The sequence below is a fragment of the Salvia splendens genome, chromosome 22 (genome assembly GCF_004379255.2).
Source record: "Salvia splendens isolate huo1 chromosome 22, SspV2, whole genome shotgun sequence".
NCBI lineage: Eukaryota > Viridiplantae > Streptophyta > Magnoliopsida > Lamiales > Lamiaceae > Salvia > Salvia splendens.
This window is the reverse complement of record NC_056053.1, coordinates 19968200-19985652: the sequence shown is the minus strand read 5'-3', so window position 1 is coordinate 19985652 and position 17453 is coordinate 19968200. Positions and strand designations below refer to the sequence as shown.

The 17453-nt window shown below is 43.0% G+C and overlaps 2 protein-coding genes and 1 long non-coding RNA gene across 3 annotated transcripts; all 3 read right to left on the bottom strand.

The window, feature by feature from the left end:
• Positions 1 to 335: 335 nt before the first annotated feature.
• Positions 336 to 2983, bottom strand: LOC121785819. Its single transcript, XR_006047051.1, has 2 exons — positions 2490 to 2983; positions 336 to 692 (listed from the first exon to the last, which is right to left on the bottom strand). It is a non-coding gene; the product is annotated as an uncharacterized LOC121785819 (long non-coding RNA).
• A 3102-nt stretch (positions 2984 to 6085) lies between these two features.
• LOC121786890 (proline-rich receptor-like protein kinase PERK4) lies at positions 6086 to 15395 on the bottom strand. Its single transcript, XM_042185490.1, has 6 exons — positions 14984 to 15395; positions 14839 to 14907; positions 7200 to 7217; positions 7028 to 7098; positions 6871 to 6947; positions 6086 to 6587 (listed from the first exon to the last, which is right to left on the bottom strand). Exons 1-6 carry the CDS (start codon positions 15393 to 15395, stop codon positions 6086 to 6088), a joined length of 1149 nt encoding a protein of 382 aa, XP_042041424.1.
• A 7-nt stretch (positions 15396 to 15402) lies between these two features.
• Positions 15403 to 16041, bottom strand: LOC121786889 (extensin-like). The gene has a single exon (XM_042185489.1). It carries the CDS (start codon positions 16039 to 16041, stop codon positions 15403 to 15405), a length of 639 nt encoding a protein of 212 aa, XP_042041423.1.
• Between the last annotated feature and the right edge of the window lie 1412 nt (positions 16042 to 17453).

The window sequence follows — 17453 nt, the reverse complement described above, 5'->3', positions numbered from 1 at the left end:
GCCCGGCCCTGGGGGGGGTCGAGCAGTGCCCCCGCCCCGGGCCCCCAAAACGTTGGGGCCTCCAAAATCCAAATACATACATGAGTATATACATGCTACTGGACAACTTTTAAGGTAATAATATAAATTGTATGCTATAAATATTGTCTTGGATGTATTGAAGTGTTTTATTACTACTGTTGTTATTGTTACTATTAGTTTATAGTATTATTATGGGGCCCCTCTTTTAGTTCCGCCCCGGGCCAATAAAAACTCAGGACCGGGCCTGGTTAATGCCCGAATTGAAAGGAAATCCCTTCGTCACATTAAGTGAGATACTTTTTTTTAAGCATCAATTTTAGAAAAATGATACTCCATTATTAAATTATTAAAATGATACTCAATTTTAGAAAAATAATTAAATAATTAAAATGGACAGATTAAAAAAGCTGCAAAGTCTGAAGTCAAGAATCCCACTTTTGCTATAGTTATTTTGAGTCTCTCCAACTCACATGGATAGAGGCAGCATCAGTCTTCTGTCTCTCTTTCTAGCAAGTGACTGCCGCAGAATTCTCAAACGTATAGGAAGAAGGATACCGAGGCATAGTACAATGTAGGAAACCCAGTAGCGTTTTAGGTAAAGGGTAATATACGATGAAATTAGGAGGGCAATAAATAATAAGGCCCAAAAAACAGCAAGTGCAACATCACTCCTGCATAATGAGAAATATATGAGTTAGAGAAGAATCTGAATCAATATTAGACATGACAAACTCATATTAGTGACAGAAAAAGAGACATCATATTATTTCTTGCATACATGAATGGAGAAACTAATGGGGCCGTATTGCATTTTGAGATTACAGCAGTCATTATTAACTAATGGGGCTGTTGAACTCAAATATGCAGGCAACTACCTATTGAAAGACGACCTCATATGTCACAACACATTGTATAGTTATGAATCTCCAATGGTTTGCTATTTTGTAATATATAATAGTACGAGTTGGAAACAGCTCCCATCAATTTAGGACTGAAACACAAAACCTTTCGAGCAATGATGTTGGAATAATGAAAAGCAGCAGGCATGGTATGGAGATGGCTATATTCTTAGGGTATAAAATTAGGACCAAAATGCGCGAATGAAATGAAATAGACATGGCTAATTCATGACTATTTTTTCTTAAAATTTTCTTATTCCGAAGCTTTTGTTGAGACCTTGAGGAACTCAAGAAAAGTTTTTAGCCCATTATATGTCTGGGAATAACCCAAATGGAGTTCTACTCAAATATTTCGAGCATAGGTGCATAGACCTATATCTGACATATCAGCATTATACCCCAAAATAGGCTCTGAAATTCTAAATTTTATTTTCTTTACAAATTGACTTCATTTCCAGAGGATAAATAAGTAGCCTAACCTCTTGACATGAGAGTATAATATTGTTCTGTCCTATCTATATAGTTCAACTAAATCAGTTTATAGATGGACAGGTGATTAAACTTCACTAACAAAAGAGATACAGATACAGAGTAGAAGGTAGTATACATGGTTGGCTGGCTGGTTGCTATGTAAGTACTTTTTTTCCATCCTAGGCACCACAGGTCCCCCAAGTTACTGTAATTCGTCCTTCTTAGGATCTTCATTACAAACCCTTGACAATGAGTGGCCCTCTTTATCTTAGTTTTATCAAATTTGAGAAACTCTAAATTTGGAGTTCTTTGCAACCCAATTAAAGAAGCCGTCAATGTTGTCACTATAATCTCCAAATGTCAGCTCACGTACTTATCTACAGGCCAAACTAAATCATAAGGTTTGATGCCTGATAGATCCCCTGTAAAAGAAGATATGATTGCTTCTCTAGAGAAAATGTAGATTGTGTTTTTCCTCTTGATGCTATTCAAGTAATGTAAGTTTGTACATGCACTCTAATAATGTTTTAAATAGGAAAAGTTTTAGAGTGTATAGCTGTGCAAACACAGATTTTTCTAAAAGCAATAAAGCATCCTCACCAAAGTGCATAATTTAGGTAACCTAACCATTGAAACGATATGCACATATCACATTTTTATTTCTTACATTGTTGTAACAACCACAAAGCAATCAAGCCGGCTGAGCAGAAACAAAACTAAGCTTGAGTGCACTAGTTAACCTACACTTCAGGGGAAATTATTCATCCAACTATTCATGGATAGTGAGCTTGTTCTTTTACTTAGCTTCCTCTATTTCTCTTTGATAGGAAGGTATAACAATTTCCCCCTTTTCAGTCATAACCTATTTGTAACATTCAACTGAATTATCAATCATTTCGTTGATAATTGATCCACTTTTTTCATAAACAAGGCTAGCTCATCCTAGGTAAGATACTTTTGGTTACACACCAGAAACAACAAAATGGATCAGAGTAGCTACCAATGTGAAACAGACATAATAAAGCAAATTGTGAGACTGCACAACTGTTTGATCCGCGAGAGAAAGCTAACTAAATTCCGGGCAAAAAAGTAACAAACCAGGTTGAAAGAAGGGGTTTGGGGGAGAAGACGGCAAGAGGGGGACACTTGTGCTGGGATCGGACCTGGTAATCTCTGAGTTGTTCAACGAGTTTCGAGCGAGTTAGCATCGAGCACCGACTCCTGCTCGCTCACCTCACAAATTAACTGAACTGGATTTGAATCAAAATTGCTGGGAATTCTGTGAATCGGACTTACGATGCCACCTAATAACTACTTTAATTTCGAGTGCGATGTTTTGCAGATTCATTCAGCACTGAATCCTGACCTAAATTAGGGTTTTTGGGTTATAGAAAATGTTTCACCTTTGATACACAAAGGCAAAATGACACAATATTTGTTTGAACTTTTTAAATTTTGAGACACCTCAAAAATTTAAATGCTAATATAGGATTTCTCGAGGATTTATTCGATATATGATAGTAGTTAGATAAATTAGCAATTTCTCATTTAATTGAAATTATTTTTTCCTTAATATATTTGAAAGCGGAGCGGATCACCTACTGGTCCGATTTGAAAGTGCCGAGAATTATTGTTGTGGTACTAAGATATTTAACTTCTGAAATATTTTTAAATTACTAGATTGATCTATAAATACATAGAACATATACTTATATTAATTTGAGGCACTGTAGAAATAAAATGTTTTCTTATGGAGTAGAAGATTAAAGAAAAATCTAGAAACAAAAAATACCATATAATACCACTAGTCCAGAGTAATACTCAAAGTAGTTTGTTGCATTTGTAACCAAATATAAAGAAAGAGACTAACATTATTGTTCCTCACATTATTATCAAAATATCTGCAGACATATATACAAGAAAAAAAAGTCAATTCACTTCAAGAAAGACACATTATTATCAAAATATCTGCATACATATATACAAGAAAAAAAAAGTCAATTCACTTCAAGAAAGACATGCTACTCTGAAATAATCTTATGAGTTATCATAAAGATCAAAATTATGACTCAACACACTTATTTTATTTTTTTGAGTCATTTTCTTAAACCTAAAACATACTAACGCAAAAAATTCTAATTTGACTAAAGAAAAGTAAGAACTTACCTAGAACATTTGAACAATGGCGGCACGGAGACGGCGGTGGGGCCGCAGCATTTTGAACTCATGCGCCTACTTCAATCCTAGAATACTGTATTTATCACCTAAGCAGACGTCTCTCTTTCATTTTATGAAATTGTGGTATATATATCCAAGTCTTGAAGATCATAAATATAAAGATACTTCTCTTTCATTTTATAAAATTGTGGTATATATATCCAAGTCTTGAAGAGCATAAATATAAACAAACTCGGAAACATGATTCAAGACTAAAATACCTAGTATTGACAAATATCATTATATTTGCGTGTTTGGATATCAATTAATTGATTTTCTAAGTCTAATAAGAAATAGACTTACCAAACATTTATACTCTGTCTGACATTAAATGTTTCATTTTTTTTCTTTTTCGTTTATACAGTAATACATGACTCATTTCAATTTTACTATTTTTAAGCAAGTGATTCTTAGATTCCACTAATATAAAATGAATACATTAAAGTTGGACTCATATTATATTAACTTTTTCTACCATTTTCTTTTGCAAATTCAAATAATTTCTTAAAGTCTGTCAAAAGGTTTTAAACATAGGTTTTTTGTTGTAGACTAATGATAACACAATAGTCTACAATAAAGTGATATTCAATTGGCATAACTCTCCCCTCTAATTAATAAGTCAAATAAGTCGGAAATTCGAACCATTCAATATTGTAAATGTTGTGGGTGTAAATTGTGACCCAAAGATAGATTAATATTGTGTGCACATATATGTACTCGTATGTCCGTCATTAAATGTCTCATTTTTTTCTTCCGTCCACTAATAAATATCTCATTTTACTTTTACTATTTGTAGTAAATGATCTCATATTGCACTCATATTTTATTATCAACTTTTCTTCATAAAACTAATACTATAAAAGTAGGATCCACCATCCACTAACTTTTATTATCAACTTTTCTTCATAAAGTCAAATAATTTCTTAAAACCCGAGCTGATCAAATATGACACATTTAATCATGGACGGAGGGAATACTACATTTATTATGTGATGCTTGAAGTTGAAAACGGCATCGCTTAGCCTCAATTAATTAGATCATTCATACTCCATCTGTTCCATAGAAATAGGTCATTTAGGATTGGCACAGGTTTTAATTCATAATTGGTAAATTAAGAGAGAACGAGAAAAAGTTGTTGAAATTGTGTAGTGGATGGTGGGGTCCATAAATGATAAAGTAAAATAGGAGGAAACAGTTGTCATAAATAGATATTGACTATATCTATGGGACGTACGAAAAAGAAAATATGACATATTTCTATAGGACGAAGAGGGTATTAAATTTAGAAGAAAAGTTAGTCATTATCAATCTCACAATTTTCTCTTAACATAATCCTTACTCCATATTAAACTACTACCTCCATCCAAAAAAAAAATAGACAAAGTTATAAATACCACAGTTTTAATGCACAATTGGCAAATTAAGAGAGAGATGGAGAAAAAATGATGGAAATAGTGTTAATGGATTGTGGGATGTACATTTAGAGTGATGTGTATGGTTAGTACTTCATCCGTCCTACATTAGGAGTCACTTTGACTTTTCTGCACTCGTTTTATAAAAATGATACTCCCTCCGTCCCACAAAAGATGTCACACTTGTGGGACGGCACGAGATTTTAGGAGATTTTGTTTTATGTGTTAAGGGAGAGAGAAAATATAATATTTATATTAATGTGAGAGAGAATTTTTTTCAAAAATGGAAATTAATGTAATATATTTAATGAGACAAACTAAAAAGGAAAGTAGAACATCTTTTATTGGAGGAAGAGAGTAATAAATAGTTAAAGTGGAGAAATGGTAAATATGAAAAGTATTAAGCAAATACTCTCCCCATCCCATATTAGGAGTCACTTTGACTTTCCTGTACTCTTTTTTATAAAAATGATAATAAATAGTTAAAGTGGAGAAATGGTAAAGTAAGAGAGAAAATACTTTACCATTTCTCCACTTTAACTATTTATTATCATTTTTATAAAACGAGTGCAGGAAAGTCAAAGTGACTCTTACTGTGGGACGTAGGGAGTATTTGCTTAATACTTTTCATATTTAGAATTTGTCTAATTTTCGTCGCCGACCAAAAATGGTAAAATTAATTTATTTTTGGTGGACAGAGATACTCCCTCTGTCCCATAATAGTAGAGTGATTTTGCCATTTTGGTATGTTCCATAGTAGTGGAGTCATTTCCCTTTTTAGAAAAAGTCGCACATTTTTCTGACTTACTTTTCTCTCTCTTACTTTCTTCTCTCTATTTTTCTCTCTTTTATACTTTATTATCTTTTTATTTAATACATTACACATTTTTTTTTAATCTCTGTGCTGAAAAAAAATGTCTACAATACTAAAAAGAGTAAATTTGAAATTTCAAGTGGAATTTAGGTCGAACGGCTTAATATATATATGTGGTTTGGTAATCCGACATGAAGTACATATACATGTATGATACATGTGAGTGGAGGTATAAGATGATGATTTAGACATCAATGGCTATCAACATCGGGGGAGTCAGTAGCGGTGAATTCTCCAGACGCCATGACCATCTTCTTGAACTTTAACATGTCGGCATTGTAGGCGCGCGAGTCGTACACCTCAGTCCCCCCGTTGCTCTGCCCCGGCTTCACCCCCTCGTTCAAGTCCTCCAACGAGGAGTCCCCATCAAGCGCCCGCACTATCTGGCTCATTTTAGGCCGTTTTCTCGCTGAGTGTCGTATGCTTGCAGCAGCACAGCTAGCCATACAAGCTAGCTCGGTGTGGAGGAATTTACCCTCAAGCCGTGGATCCACCAGATCTTCGAAGTTGCCATCTTCCATTGCCTTTGTTAAAAGAGGCCTCGCCCAGTCTACTAGGCTGTCTTCCATCATGTTGTTTGAGAGGTCGATTGGCTTCCGCCCGGTGATGAGTTCCAGCAGCATCACCCCGAATGAGAACACGTCTGATTTCTCCGATAGTTTCCTGCTCGATGCATATTCCGGTGCTAGGTACCTACATTCATTCAAATTATCCATCAATATGTACCACATCGACTTCGTTATGTATCGAGAAAGTTGTGATCGATTGAGAACTGAGAATCATGTCAGCTAGCTGCTGATTCATTAATATCACTTATCATCATAAGATATTTCTGTTGCTAACTTTCAATGGCACATATCCCTACTTATATTAATGAATCAGCATACTCATACTGAATCAAGAACTGATATATGTTACGTAACATGATGTCAACTGATATTAATGATATGTATACTTCAGATGGCTCACTGCTCACCCAAAAGTTCCCCTTACGCGTGTGGAGACATGAGTATTGTTATCAGTAGTGAGTTTAGCCAATCCGAAATCAGCCACCTGCAAAAGTCATAACATGTAGTAATATTAATATATCTAAATTCCATTGATGAATAAGACATAGCAAGTAATTGAGGTACCATTGCTTCATAGTTGTTGTCAATAAGAATGTTTGCGGCTTTGATATCACGGTGGATAATTCGTGGTGAACCTAAATTCACAATAAGCAAAATTACATGATCAATAAATATGAGTAGAGATGGATTGAGAACAGATAGAAAAATGAAAGAAGAAGAAGAAGAAGAATCACACAATCTTCATGTAGGTGTGTGATGGTTCCGCGAAAATTTGATGTTAGTGAATGTAGGAAAATACAGATCACGACACAGAGAATTTACGTGGTTCGATTTACTGAGGTAAATCTACGTCCACGGGAAGAAAAGAAGGCAGAGTTGTATTGCTTGATCTGTTTTCTACAGCTTACAATACAGACTTGCTATTTTGTATTTTATCTCTAGAGATCGAGAGAATGTAACCCTATCTATCAGATCTAGGTTCTATTTATACAAAGGACCAAGATCGTGGCATGCAGCTATTTACTAGGTAGTGGATGTCGTGGAGATCGTGGCGATCTTGCATGGGTCCACTATCCTGCATGAGTTAATGACTGCTTGACACCACTAAATAGATCGTGGGTGTAGTGGAGGTGGAAATCCTGCATGAGTCCACTATCTCCTAGTTCGGTCAAATACTGAGACCGAACTGCTGAATTATGGCCGAGCAGCTTTTGCCGATCTGAGAGTAGAGCTTGATGCCGACCTGAGAGCAGAGTTTGATTGGTTGGCTTTTACCGAGCTGTAGGCTGGGGCCGAACTCTTTGGTTGTGTTGTGCCGAACTGAACTCTGATACTCTTTAGTCATGCCGAACTGATACTCTTTCTTGGGCTTTAGGCTGATGGGCTTTACTGCTGTTGGGCTTGTTTAGTACCTTGTTTAGTACGTACTCCATCACTACCCCCCCCGGAAAGCGAAGTGAATTACTTCGGCATTCTGGATAAAGGTACGGGGTAAGTCGATGTTTGTCCTTGGTCTTATGAAGTGAACTCTTTTTTGACCGGACTCGTCTTTGGTCTGATGAAATAAACATCTTTGACCGGACTCGTCTTTGGTCTGATGAAATAAACATCTTTGACCGGACTAAGCTTGTGTCCTAATTTGGCGAGTTTTATCGCTCGGATCGGACTTTCCGTTGTCCTAATTTGGGGATCGGACTTTCCCTTGTCCTAATTCGGCGAGTTTTATCGCGTGGATCGGACTTTCCCTTGTCCTAATTCAGGCAAGTTTTATCGCGAGAATCGGACTTTCGTTGCAGTTCGTTTCAGACGAAGTGCTTGATTTTTAAGCCGAATTGTGGTCTGGTATCCTCTTTAGAAGCTTGGACTTCACAATCGTTGGCTTATTGCAGCTCGTTTCAGACGAACTGCTTGTTTAAGCTGAATTGTGGTCTTGTATCTTCTGTAGAAGCTTTGACTCACAATCGTTGGCTTGTTGCAGCTCGTTTCAGACGAACTGCTTGTTTAAGCTGAATTGTGGTCTTGTATCTTCTGTAGAAGCTTTGACTCACAATCGTTGGCTTGTATATGTTCTAAGAAGGGGATCAGCCTTCGAAGAACAAGATACCTCAGTACCATTTGTAAGAGACGACACGCACAGAGACAGACAAAACACACAAAAACGCACAGAGACAAATAAAGACCAAGTAAACCAAATAAAGCACATTGACTGAACAGGACTCGAGACTGACTGACCGGACTGTCTCTTACAAATGGAACTTTTTGAGGTTGGAAATGTGCCATGTTCGGGGTACCTGTTCTCCTGACATGTGAGCCAATTTGTAAGACCCTTTGCCGAGGACTTCTGACACCCGATACGGACCTTCCCATGTGGGTTCGAGCTTGCCCAGCTTTTCTGCTCGGCTTACTTCGTTGTTTCTCAAGACGAGATCTCCCACTTGAAATAGCAGCTTCTTCACCCTTTGGTTGTAATACCGGGCTACTTGCTCCTTGTACTTGGCTGCTTTTATGCATGCCAATTCTCTTCTTTCTTCGGCAAGATCTAGCTCGGCTCTCAGTCCGTCGTCATTCATTTCTGAGGAGAAATTTAGAGTTCGGGGACTGGGTACGCCGATCTCCACCGGAATTACGGCTTCAGTGCCGTACACCAGACTGTACGGAGTTTCACCGTTGGAGGTTGTGGGTGTAGTTCGGTAGGACCATAGGACTTGAGGGAGATTTTCTACCCATTGTCCTTTGGCTTGTTCTAACCGAGCTTTTAACCCTTTCACCAGGATACGATTTGTTACCTCCGTTTGTCCGTTTGCTTGTGGATGAGAGACTGAAGTGAACCGCTGTTGAATATTCAGCTCTTGGCACCAATTCTTGAACGTCTTGTCGGTGAACTGAGTCCCGTTATCCGAGATGAGGATGTGGGGTATGCCAAATCGGCACACTATGTTCTTCCAGACGAAGTCCAATGCCTTTGAGCTCGTTATCGCAGCTAATGGTTCAGCTTCCACCCACTTCGTGAAGTAGTCCACGGCAACGATTAGGAATTTCATTTGCCGAGGAGCTTGAGGAAGTGGTCCCACTATGTCTATGCCCCATTGCATGAAAGGCCAAGGGCTTTGCATAGTGGATAGATCGGTCTGCGGCATCCTTGGGATATTTGCATGGATTTGGCACTTCGGGCATGTCTTGACGAGCTGCACTGCTTCTTGTACCAAGGTTGGCCAGTAATATCCCCATCTTAGAACTTTTTTAGCTAAAGCTCTAGCTCCGATGTGGCTGCCGCACGATCCTTCATGAACTTCTCTGAGGATGTAGTCCGTCTCTTCTGGTCCTACGCACCGCAATAACGGCTGGAGGTAAGACTTTCTAAAGAGGACTCCTTCATGAAGTTCGTACCGGAGTGCTCGGCACGTGATCTTCCGAGCTTCTCTCTTATCCTCGGGCAATTGTCCTTGATCCAGATACTGCAAGATTGGCGTCATCCAGTTCGGCGAGCTGGACACTGAATGTACCTCGGCTTCATCAATGCTTCGATGCATTAATTCTTCCGCCTTTGAGCTCGGATCTGAGGCCAACTTACTTAAAGTATCTGCTCGGCTATTTTCCGCCCTGGGAACGCGGATTATCCGAAAATAGGAGAAACTTCGGCTGATGCTTTGCGCTTTGTCCAAATACTTCTTCATTCTCTCGTCACGGGCTTCACTTGTACCCAACATGTGATTTACTATGACTTGTGAATCACAATGGACTTTGAGAGATTTGACGAGCAGACTTTGCGCTAACTGGAGTCCGGCAAGGAGGGCTTCGTACTCGGCTTCATTATTAGTAGTGGGGAATAGGAACCGAAGTGAGTAGGTTACCTCGTGTCCGTCGGGAGCGACGAGTAAAATACCAGCTCCACTTCCCATCTTGTTTGAAGCTCCATCTACGAATCCGCTCCAGCAGTCTGGCGGCTCTACTTCGGATTCCAAGGGCTGTGCTAGTTCGGCATTGGCAGAATTTTTCTGTTCGGCAATGACAGGGATTGCTTGATCGAACTTGGCCTCTGCAAGAAAATCTGCCAAGGCTTGTCCCTTGATGGCTTTTCGAGGTAGGTACTCGATTGAGTGTTCTCCCAGCTCTATGGCCCATTTGGCGATTCTGCCTGATGCTTCTGGCTTGGTCAAAACTTGCCGAAGAGGCAGATCGGTTAAGACGCATACCTTGTGAGCATAGAAGTATGGCCGCAGTCTCCTTGCTGCATTTACTAATGCCAGAGCAATTTTTTCCAGAGGTTGATACCTTGTTTCTGGACCTCTTAATGCTCGGCTTGTAAAGTAGATGGGAAACTGCTTTAGGCCTTCTTCTCGTACAAGCACCGCGCTAATGGTTTGATCGGATGCCGCTAAGTATAAGAATATTACTTCGGCTTCGGTTGGAGCAGAGAGAATAGGAAGCTCGGCTAGATAACTTTTGAGCTCGTCAAAGGCCTTTTTCTGCTCGGCTCCCCACTCGAACTTTGGTGCCTTTTTCAACACCTTGAAGAACGGCAGTTGCTTTTCGGCTGCTTGGGAAAGGAATCGATTCAGTGCGGCTAGACATCCGGTTAGCCTTTGCACGTCATGTATGGACTTCGGCATTGCCATGTTCTGAACGACTTGAACTTTTGAGGGGTTTGCCTTGAGTCCGTCCTTTGAAACCCAACAACCCAGAAACTTTCCCGAATCTACCAAAAAGGTACACTTTTGGGGATTAAGTTTGAGGTTGGCTTTCTTGAGCACGTTGAGAGTGGACTTAAGGTTGTGCTCGTACTCCGAAGTGCTTTTGCTTTTGACGACTATATCGTCAACATACACTTCGACCTCCTTTCCAATCAGGTGCCGAAAAAGCTTGTCTACCATCCTTTGATAAGTGGCTCCGGCATTCTTTAAACCGAATGGCATCTTTTTATAAGCGAAAATGCCGAAATCGGTAATGAAAGCTGTTTTCGGAGCGTCACTCTCATCCATCAACACTTGGTGATATCCTTTGTATAAATCAAGAAAACAGAAAATTTCGAAGCCGATCAAAGCTTCTACTTTTTTTATCTATATTCGGAAGGGGATAGCAATCTTTGGGACAATGCTTATTTAGATCGGTGAAATCTATGCACATCCGCCATCCTCCTTCCTTTTTCTTGATCATGACAGGATTGGCCACCCACGAAGGATACTTCACTTCGAATAACACATCCGCCTTCAATAATTGACGGACTTCGTCATGGATGACTTGACTTCGTTCTGCCGCAAAGAGTCTTTGCTTCTGTTTTATCGGCCGGACCGAAGGATCAATATTTAACCGATGAGTGATTACCTCGGGGGGCACTCCGGTCATGTCCAACGGAGACCATGCAAAGACGTCTTTATACTCCTTGAGGAGCTGGATGGTTTTTTCCCGAAGTAGAGGCGTTCCCGCGAAGCCGATCTTAACCGTTCTGGATGGATCGTCTTCGTACAGCTGAACTGTCATCGAGTTCGGCTCCGGTATGACTTCGGTCATCGCCTCTGACTCCGGCTGCTGTGATTGCTATGCTTGATGGTGCCGATCTGACTGCTCGGCACTTCTAAGCGCAATTTGTAGACATTCCTTTGCTCTCTTTTGGTCACCTCGGATGACCGCTATCCCTCCTTTAGTAGGGATCTTGATGGTGAGGTGATAAGTAGAGCAAACGGCCCGAACTGTGTTGAGCCAGTCTCTCCCCAGGATGATGTTGTACGGGGACCGAGCTTTCACCACAAAGAACTCGATCATCGTATTGGAGCTTGTAGGCGCTTTTCCCACCGTGATCGGAAGGCTGATAATGCCTTCAGGGCGGGTGTCCTCCTGGGCAAAACTTTTCAGAGGAAGTGGAGCCGGACTAAGCCGAGCTGGATCCACTTCCATTTTATCGAAACATTCTTTAAAAAGAATGCTGACTGATGCTCCTGTATCCACAAATACTCTGTGGATCAGTTTGTTTGCCACTCCGGCTTGAATGACAATAGCGTCTTGGTGAGGAGAGATGGCTGGGACGGGATCGGCATCTGAAAATGTAATCACTTCGTCTTTCTTCAGCCTTTTATGTGTTGGCTCCTCTTGATTGGAACCTCTGCGTTCTGCTTTTAGGGACGACTTAGTCTTCCCGGCAGGGAGAGCATCAATAGTCTGGATTACTCCATCATATTGCGGCTCGTCGTCGTCTTCGGGATCCTCATGCCTTTTCGGATCCTGAGGATTGCAGTTCGCACCTCTCTGCCTTTTGTTCTTTTTCGGCTGCTTGCTTTGGTATTTTTTTAACGTTCCTGTTTTCACAAGAACATCAATACCTGCAGCCAAATCTCGGCACTCCTCGGTATCGTGTCCGTGGGCTTGATGGAAGGAGCAATATTGATCCTGAGGTCGCCGCACGGCTGATTTCGTCATCCGCTTTGGTCTTTCGAACATATCGGAATGTAGTTCGAAAATTTCCGCTCTTGACTTGTTCAGCGGTACGAACTGAGCAGACGGCTTCTCAGGGTTGAGACGGGGTCCCAATCTGTCTCGCACCGGAGCCCTTTGAATTCTTTCAAATGGAGTCCGGCGAGGATGCCCCTGATCGCTATGATCGGGCTTCCTTCTGTCTCCTCGGGACGATGAGCTGTCTAACGACCGTTTGCGACGGTCTGCCTCATCGGCCCGGGAGTACTGGTCCACAATGTCCCACATTTCCTGAGCTGTCTGCGGACCGCACTCAACGAGCTTCCTGTAGAGAGCTCCAGGCAGGATTCCATTTTGGAATGCCGAGATGACAAGCAGATCGTTGAGATCGTCTACTTGCAGGCATTCCTTGTGGAATCTTGTCATAAAGTCGCTGATTTTTTCGTCGCGACCTTGACGAATAGAAAGCAGCTGAGCCGAAGTGATCCGGGCTTCCGCTTTCTGAAAGAACCTCCTGTGGAAAGCATCCATTAGATCTCGGTAGGATCTAATGCTGCCTTGAGGAAGGCTGTCGAACCACCTTCTGGCGTTCCCGATGAGCAGTTCGGGGAACAGCTTGCACATGTGGACCTCGTTGAGACCCTGGTTCGCCATGTTATATTGATAGCGTCCCAAGAAATCATGAGGATCCACGAGTCCGTCATAGGTTATCGACGGAGTTCGGTAGTTCCGCGGCAAAGGAGTTCGGGTGATATCGTCCGAGAACGGAGTCTTTAATGCTCCGTACATGGCGAACCCGACATCTCTTCGGTACGGAGGAGATGGAGTTCTCCTGTGGTTCCGGTACCGAGGAGGAACAGGAACATGTCGGGGTTGAGGATTCTTTCTCCTGGAAGACACGTCACTACTGCGGTAGTGACTTTCATGCCTAGATGAGGAGGGAGAATCCGTCGTTGTCTTCTCCGGCTGTTGGCTCTTCTGCAGGAAGGTTAAGAACTCCTCCTGCTTCTCGGCCAAGAACAGCTTGACAGCTTCATTTAAATCGGGCTGCTGGGAAGACTCGGTGCGATGACTCCTGGAGTGGCTTGTTCCTTCTTCGTGAGAACCGGAGGTAGATGTCTCCCGAGGCCGTTTTTCAGACCTGCGAGCTGGACTAGCTTCCTCACGGTTATCACGAACGGTATTATGGGTGTTATGTGATCTGGTATGCATTTTTTTTGGGGTGGAAAAAGGGTCAAAAATTCGCTTTATCACAAATTTGGTTCTCTGTTTCCCACAGACGGCGCCAGTGATGGTTCCGCGAAAATTTGATGTTAGTGAATGTAGGAAAATACAGATCACGACACAGAGAATTTACGTGGTTCGATTTACTGAGGTAAATCTACGTCCACGGGAAGAAAAGAAGGCAGAGTTGTATTGCTTGATCTGTTTTCTACAGCTTACAATACAGACTTGCTATTTTGTATTTTATCTCTAGAGATCGAGAGAATGTAACCCTATCTATCAGATCTAGGTTCTATTTATACAAAGGACCAAGATCGTGGCATGCAGCTATTTACTAGGTAGTGGATGTCGTGGAGATCGTGGCGATCTTGCATGGGTCCACTATCCTGCATGAGTTAATGACTGCTTGACACCACTAAATAGATCGTGGGTGTAGTGGAGGTGGAAATCCTGCATGAGTCCACTATCTCCTAGTTCGGTCAAATACTGAGACCGAACTGCTGAATTATGGCCGAGCAGCTTTTGCCGATCTGAGAGTAGAGCTTGATGCCGACCTGAGAGCAGAGTTTGATTGGTTGGCTTTTACCGAGCTGTAGGCTGGGGCCGAACTCTTTGGTTGTGCCGAACTGAACTCTGATACTCTTTAGTCATGCCGAACTGATACTCTTTCTTGGGCTTTAGGCTGATGGGCTTTACTGCTGTTGGGCTTGTTTAGTACCTTGTTTAGTACGTACTCCATCAGTGTGCAAGTCCCTTGGCCATGCCAACTGCAATACGAAGCCTCGTCGCCCAATCAAGCACAGGTTTGCCTTTCCCTGCAAGTCAACAATCAGGGAAGGGGCAGTTTGATAGGGAAGATAAGTATGAGACAAAATTGGAGGATGTAACAACCATGGAGATGGAACTCAAGCGTCTTATTAGGAACAAACTCGTAGACGAGGAGTTTGTTCCCACTAGCGATGGAGTATCCAACAAGGGGGACAAGATGGCGGTGGTGGACGCGGCTGATGATCTCAACCTCAGCCTGGAACTCTCGCTCGCCCTGGCCGCTTCCGCTCTTGAGGCTCTTGACGGCAACATCTCTCCCATCGGGCAAAACACCCTTGTGCACGGGGCCGAAGCCGCCTTGCCCCAACAGGTTGGTCTGAGAGAATCCGTTGGTGGCTGCGGCAAGCTCCTCGTACCTGAACTGGTACATACCACCCATATTTTGGCCGGAATTATAACCCAAGCTATATTCGTTGGTTGAATTCGGGGCCCACCCGCCGCCCATGAAGCTTCCGGCGGGAGGATGGAGCTTCATAGTTGGATTAATAGGTTGCTGACCATGCCATTGCAATGGTTCGATTACAAGCGAGGCAGAAGATGACCAAGAGAAGTGCGATAATCACTGTACCTCCCGCGCCAACTCTGGCGATGATAAATCCGTTCACATTCTGAGAATTTTGAGGCGGTGGAGGAGTCGGGGGTGAGCCAACGGAGGCTGGGAGTGGAGGGTTATGAGAGAAATTAAAAGGCAAGGTAGGAAGTTCTGGAGAAACAGGTATTGGTTGGGGTGGAGGAATAGCAGGCAATGGAGATGAATTAGCTACTTGTGTGGGAGGATTTTGCGAGGCAGCCAAGGGGGATGTCGGAGATGGGGGCGTTTGGGTGGGAGGAGTGGCGGTGAAAGCTGGCGGCTGAGGAGATTCGGAGTTTGTTGTTGCGGGAGGCGAAGGGGGAGGGGAATTGGATGTTGCGGGAAGGGTGGTAGGGGGAGGGGTGCCTGCTGGGGGCGGGAGTGATGATGACGGAGAGGGCGGAGGAGGCGTTGATGCGGGAGGAGTGGGCGGAGGCGGTGTTGGTTCTGATGGAGGTGATGTTGAAGAAGGAGATGGAGGAGAATCTGTTGAAGTTAAAGATGAAGAAGATGCTGGGGGATTAGCCTCAGATGTCGATGACGACGACATAATGATATGTAACTAAGCCGAAACTCAAAGCTCCAGCTTCATTAATCTCTACAGCATTACATGAAGATCACATGCATGAATTCACCGTTTTCTAAAAGATCATTCCTTGAATCTTGATGATGATACTATTATTATTTAGTTTAGATATATTAGGGATTTGCATATCTTTTTCTATATCTTTGTTTTCTTGTTCATTAAGTCATTAGCATTATAAATAGGATAGACTGTTATCTTTTTTATTCATTCAATCAATATATGAAATTATTATTCTTTTGGCTCAATTGAGTAGCAAACAAGAAACATCTCATAAGGTTGCCGACGAGGCTGATCTCGCGCTCAACCGCCCCTTTTTGCCATCCAAGTCACGACCCAACGTTGGGCGCTCGACAACGACGACATCTCGTTTCTTGTTTTTGTGTGGAAATCGACGTTAAGGATTTAGGTCCTTAACAACTGGTGCTTTCATTGAGAGCTGACCCTCCCACCATCTCGAACCGAAGCTACACCGTTGTCCGACGGAAAATATTCCGCGCACAGCAACTGCTTTGGTTGTCGAGTCCCGCCTGTCCGCCGAGCTCTAGCCGCAGGACAACACTACTTCTGCAACGCCCGGCGGGAAGGATTCCCGCGTGCCGCGTCGAAGTCAGACGATCATCATCCACCACAGCCACGCCTCAGTCCGTCAACATGTCATACGACTACGCCGGCTATCGCCGTCGTCAATACGACTTCCCTTAGGCCACACATCCATTCCGTTCCTACCATCCGGCCCAAAATCACCGTGTAACCAGTTGAGACCCTCCGAGCATCCGGGTGGAAGTACTCCGCTCGCCGTCGTGGCCTGATCCAGAATCACCCTACGTCTCACACCACTTGGATCCACCTAATCGTCGCCCACGGCCGAGATACCAGCCCATCAGGTACCGCGATCGCGCACAAGAGGCTTGGCCCCGACACCGCGGTGGCTACGTCGAGAGGGGTGGCCACCTATCTGATCGCGGAGAGCATCAGACTCAATTAGGGTTTGATCGCTACCCGACAACCGCAACGCAACGGCACCGCCCAACTTGTTGGGACCCACCGGCGCAACAGCAGGACCGCAGCTACCCGACCGTTGACCGGGCCGACGCTCGGAGACGTGCTGGGACCGACCTCGCCCTCGGGAGGAGGTGAGAGCGCGAGTCCAGCCCGCCTCCCAACAGCCCCCGCTACTCCACTGAAAAGCCAACACGGGACCTGTACAGTCAGCCCGCGCGTGTGACCAGTCAAACTCCAGAGTAGCCACGCCTGCCGCTAATACGGGTCTCCCAAGTGGAGAAGTCAGAACGGTCCAGGTTGGGTCTCTGCTGGCACTGTCCCGAGAAATGGGTGATGGGACATGTGTGTAAACAACGCATTCTCTGTTATGCGGA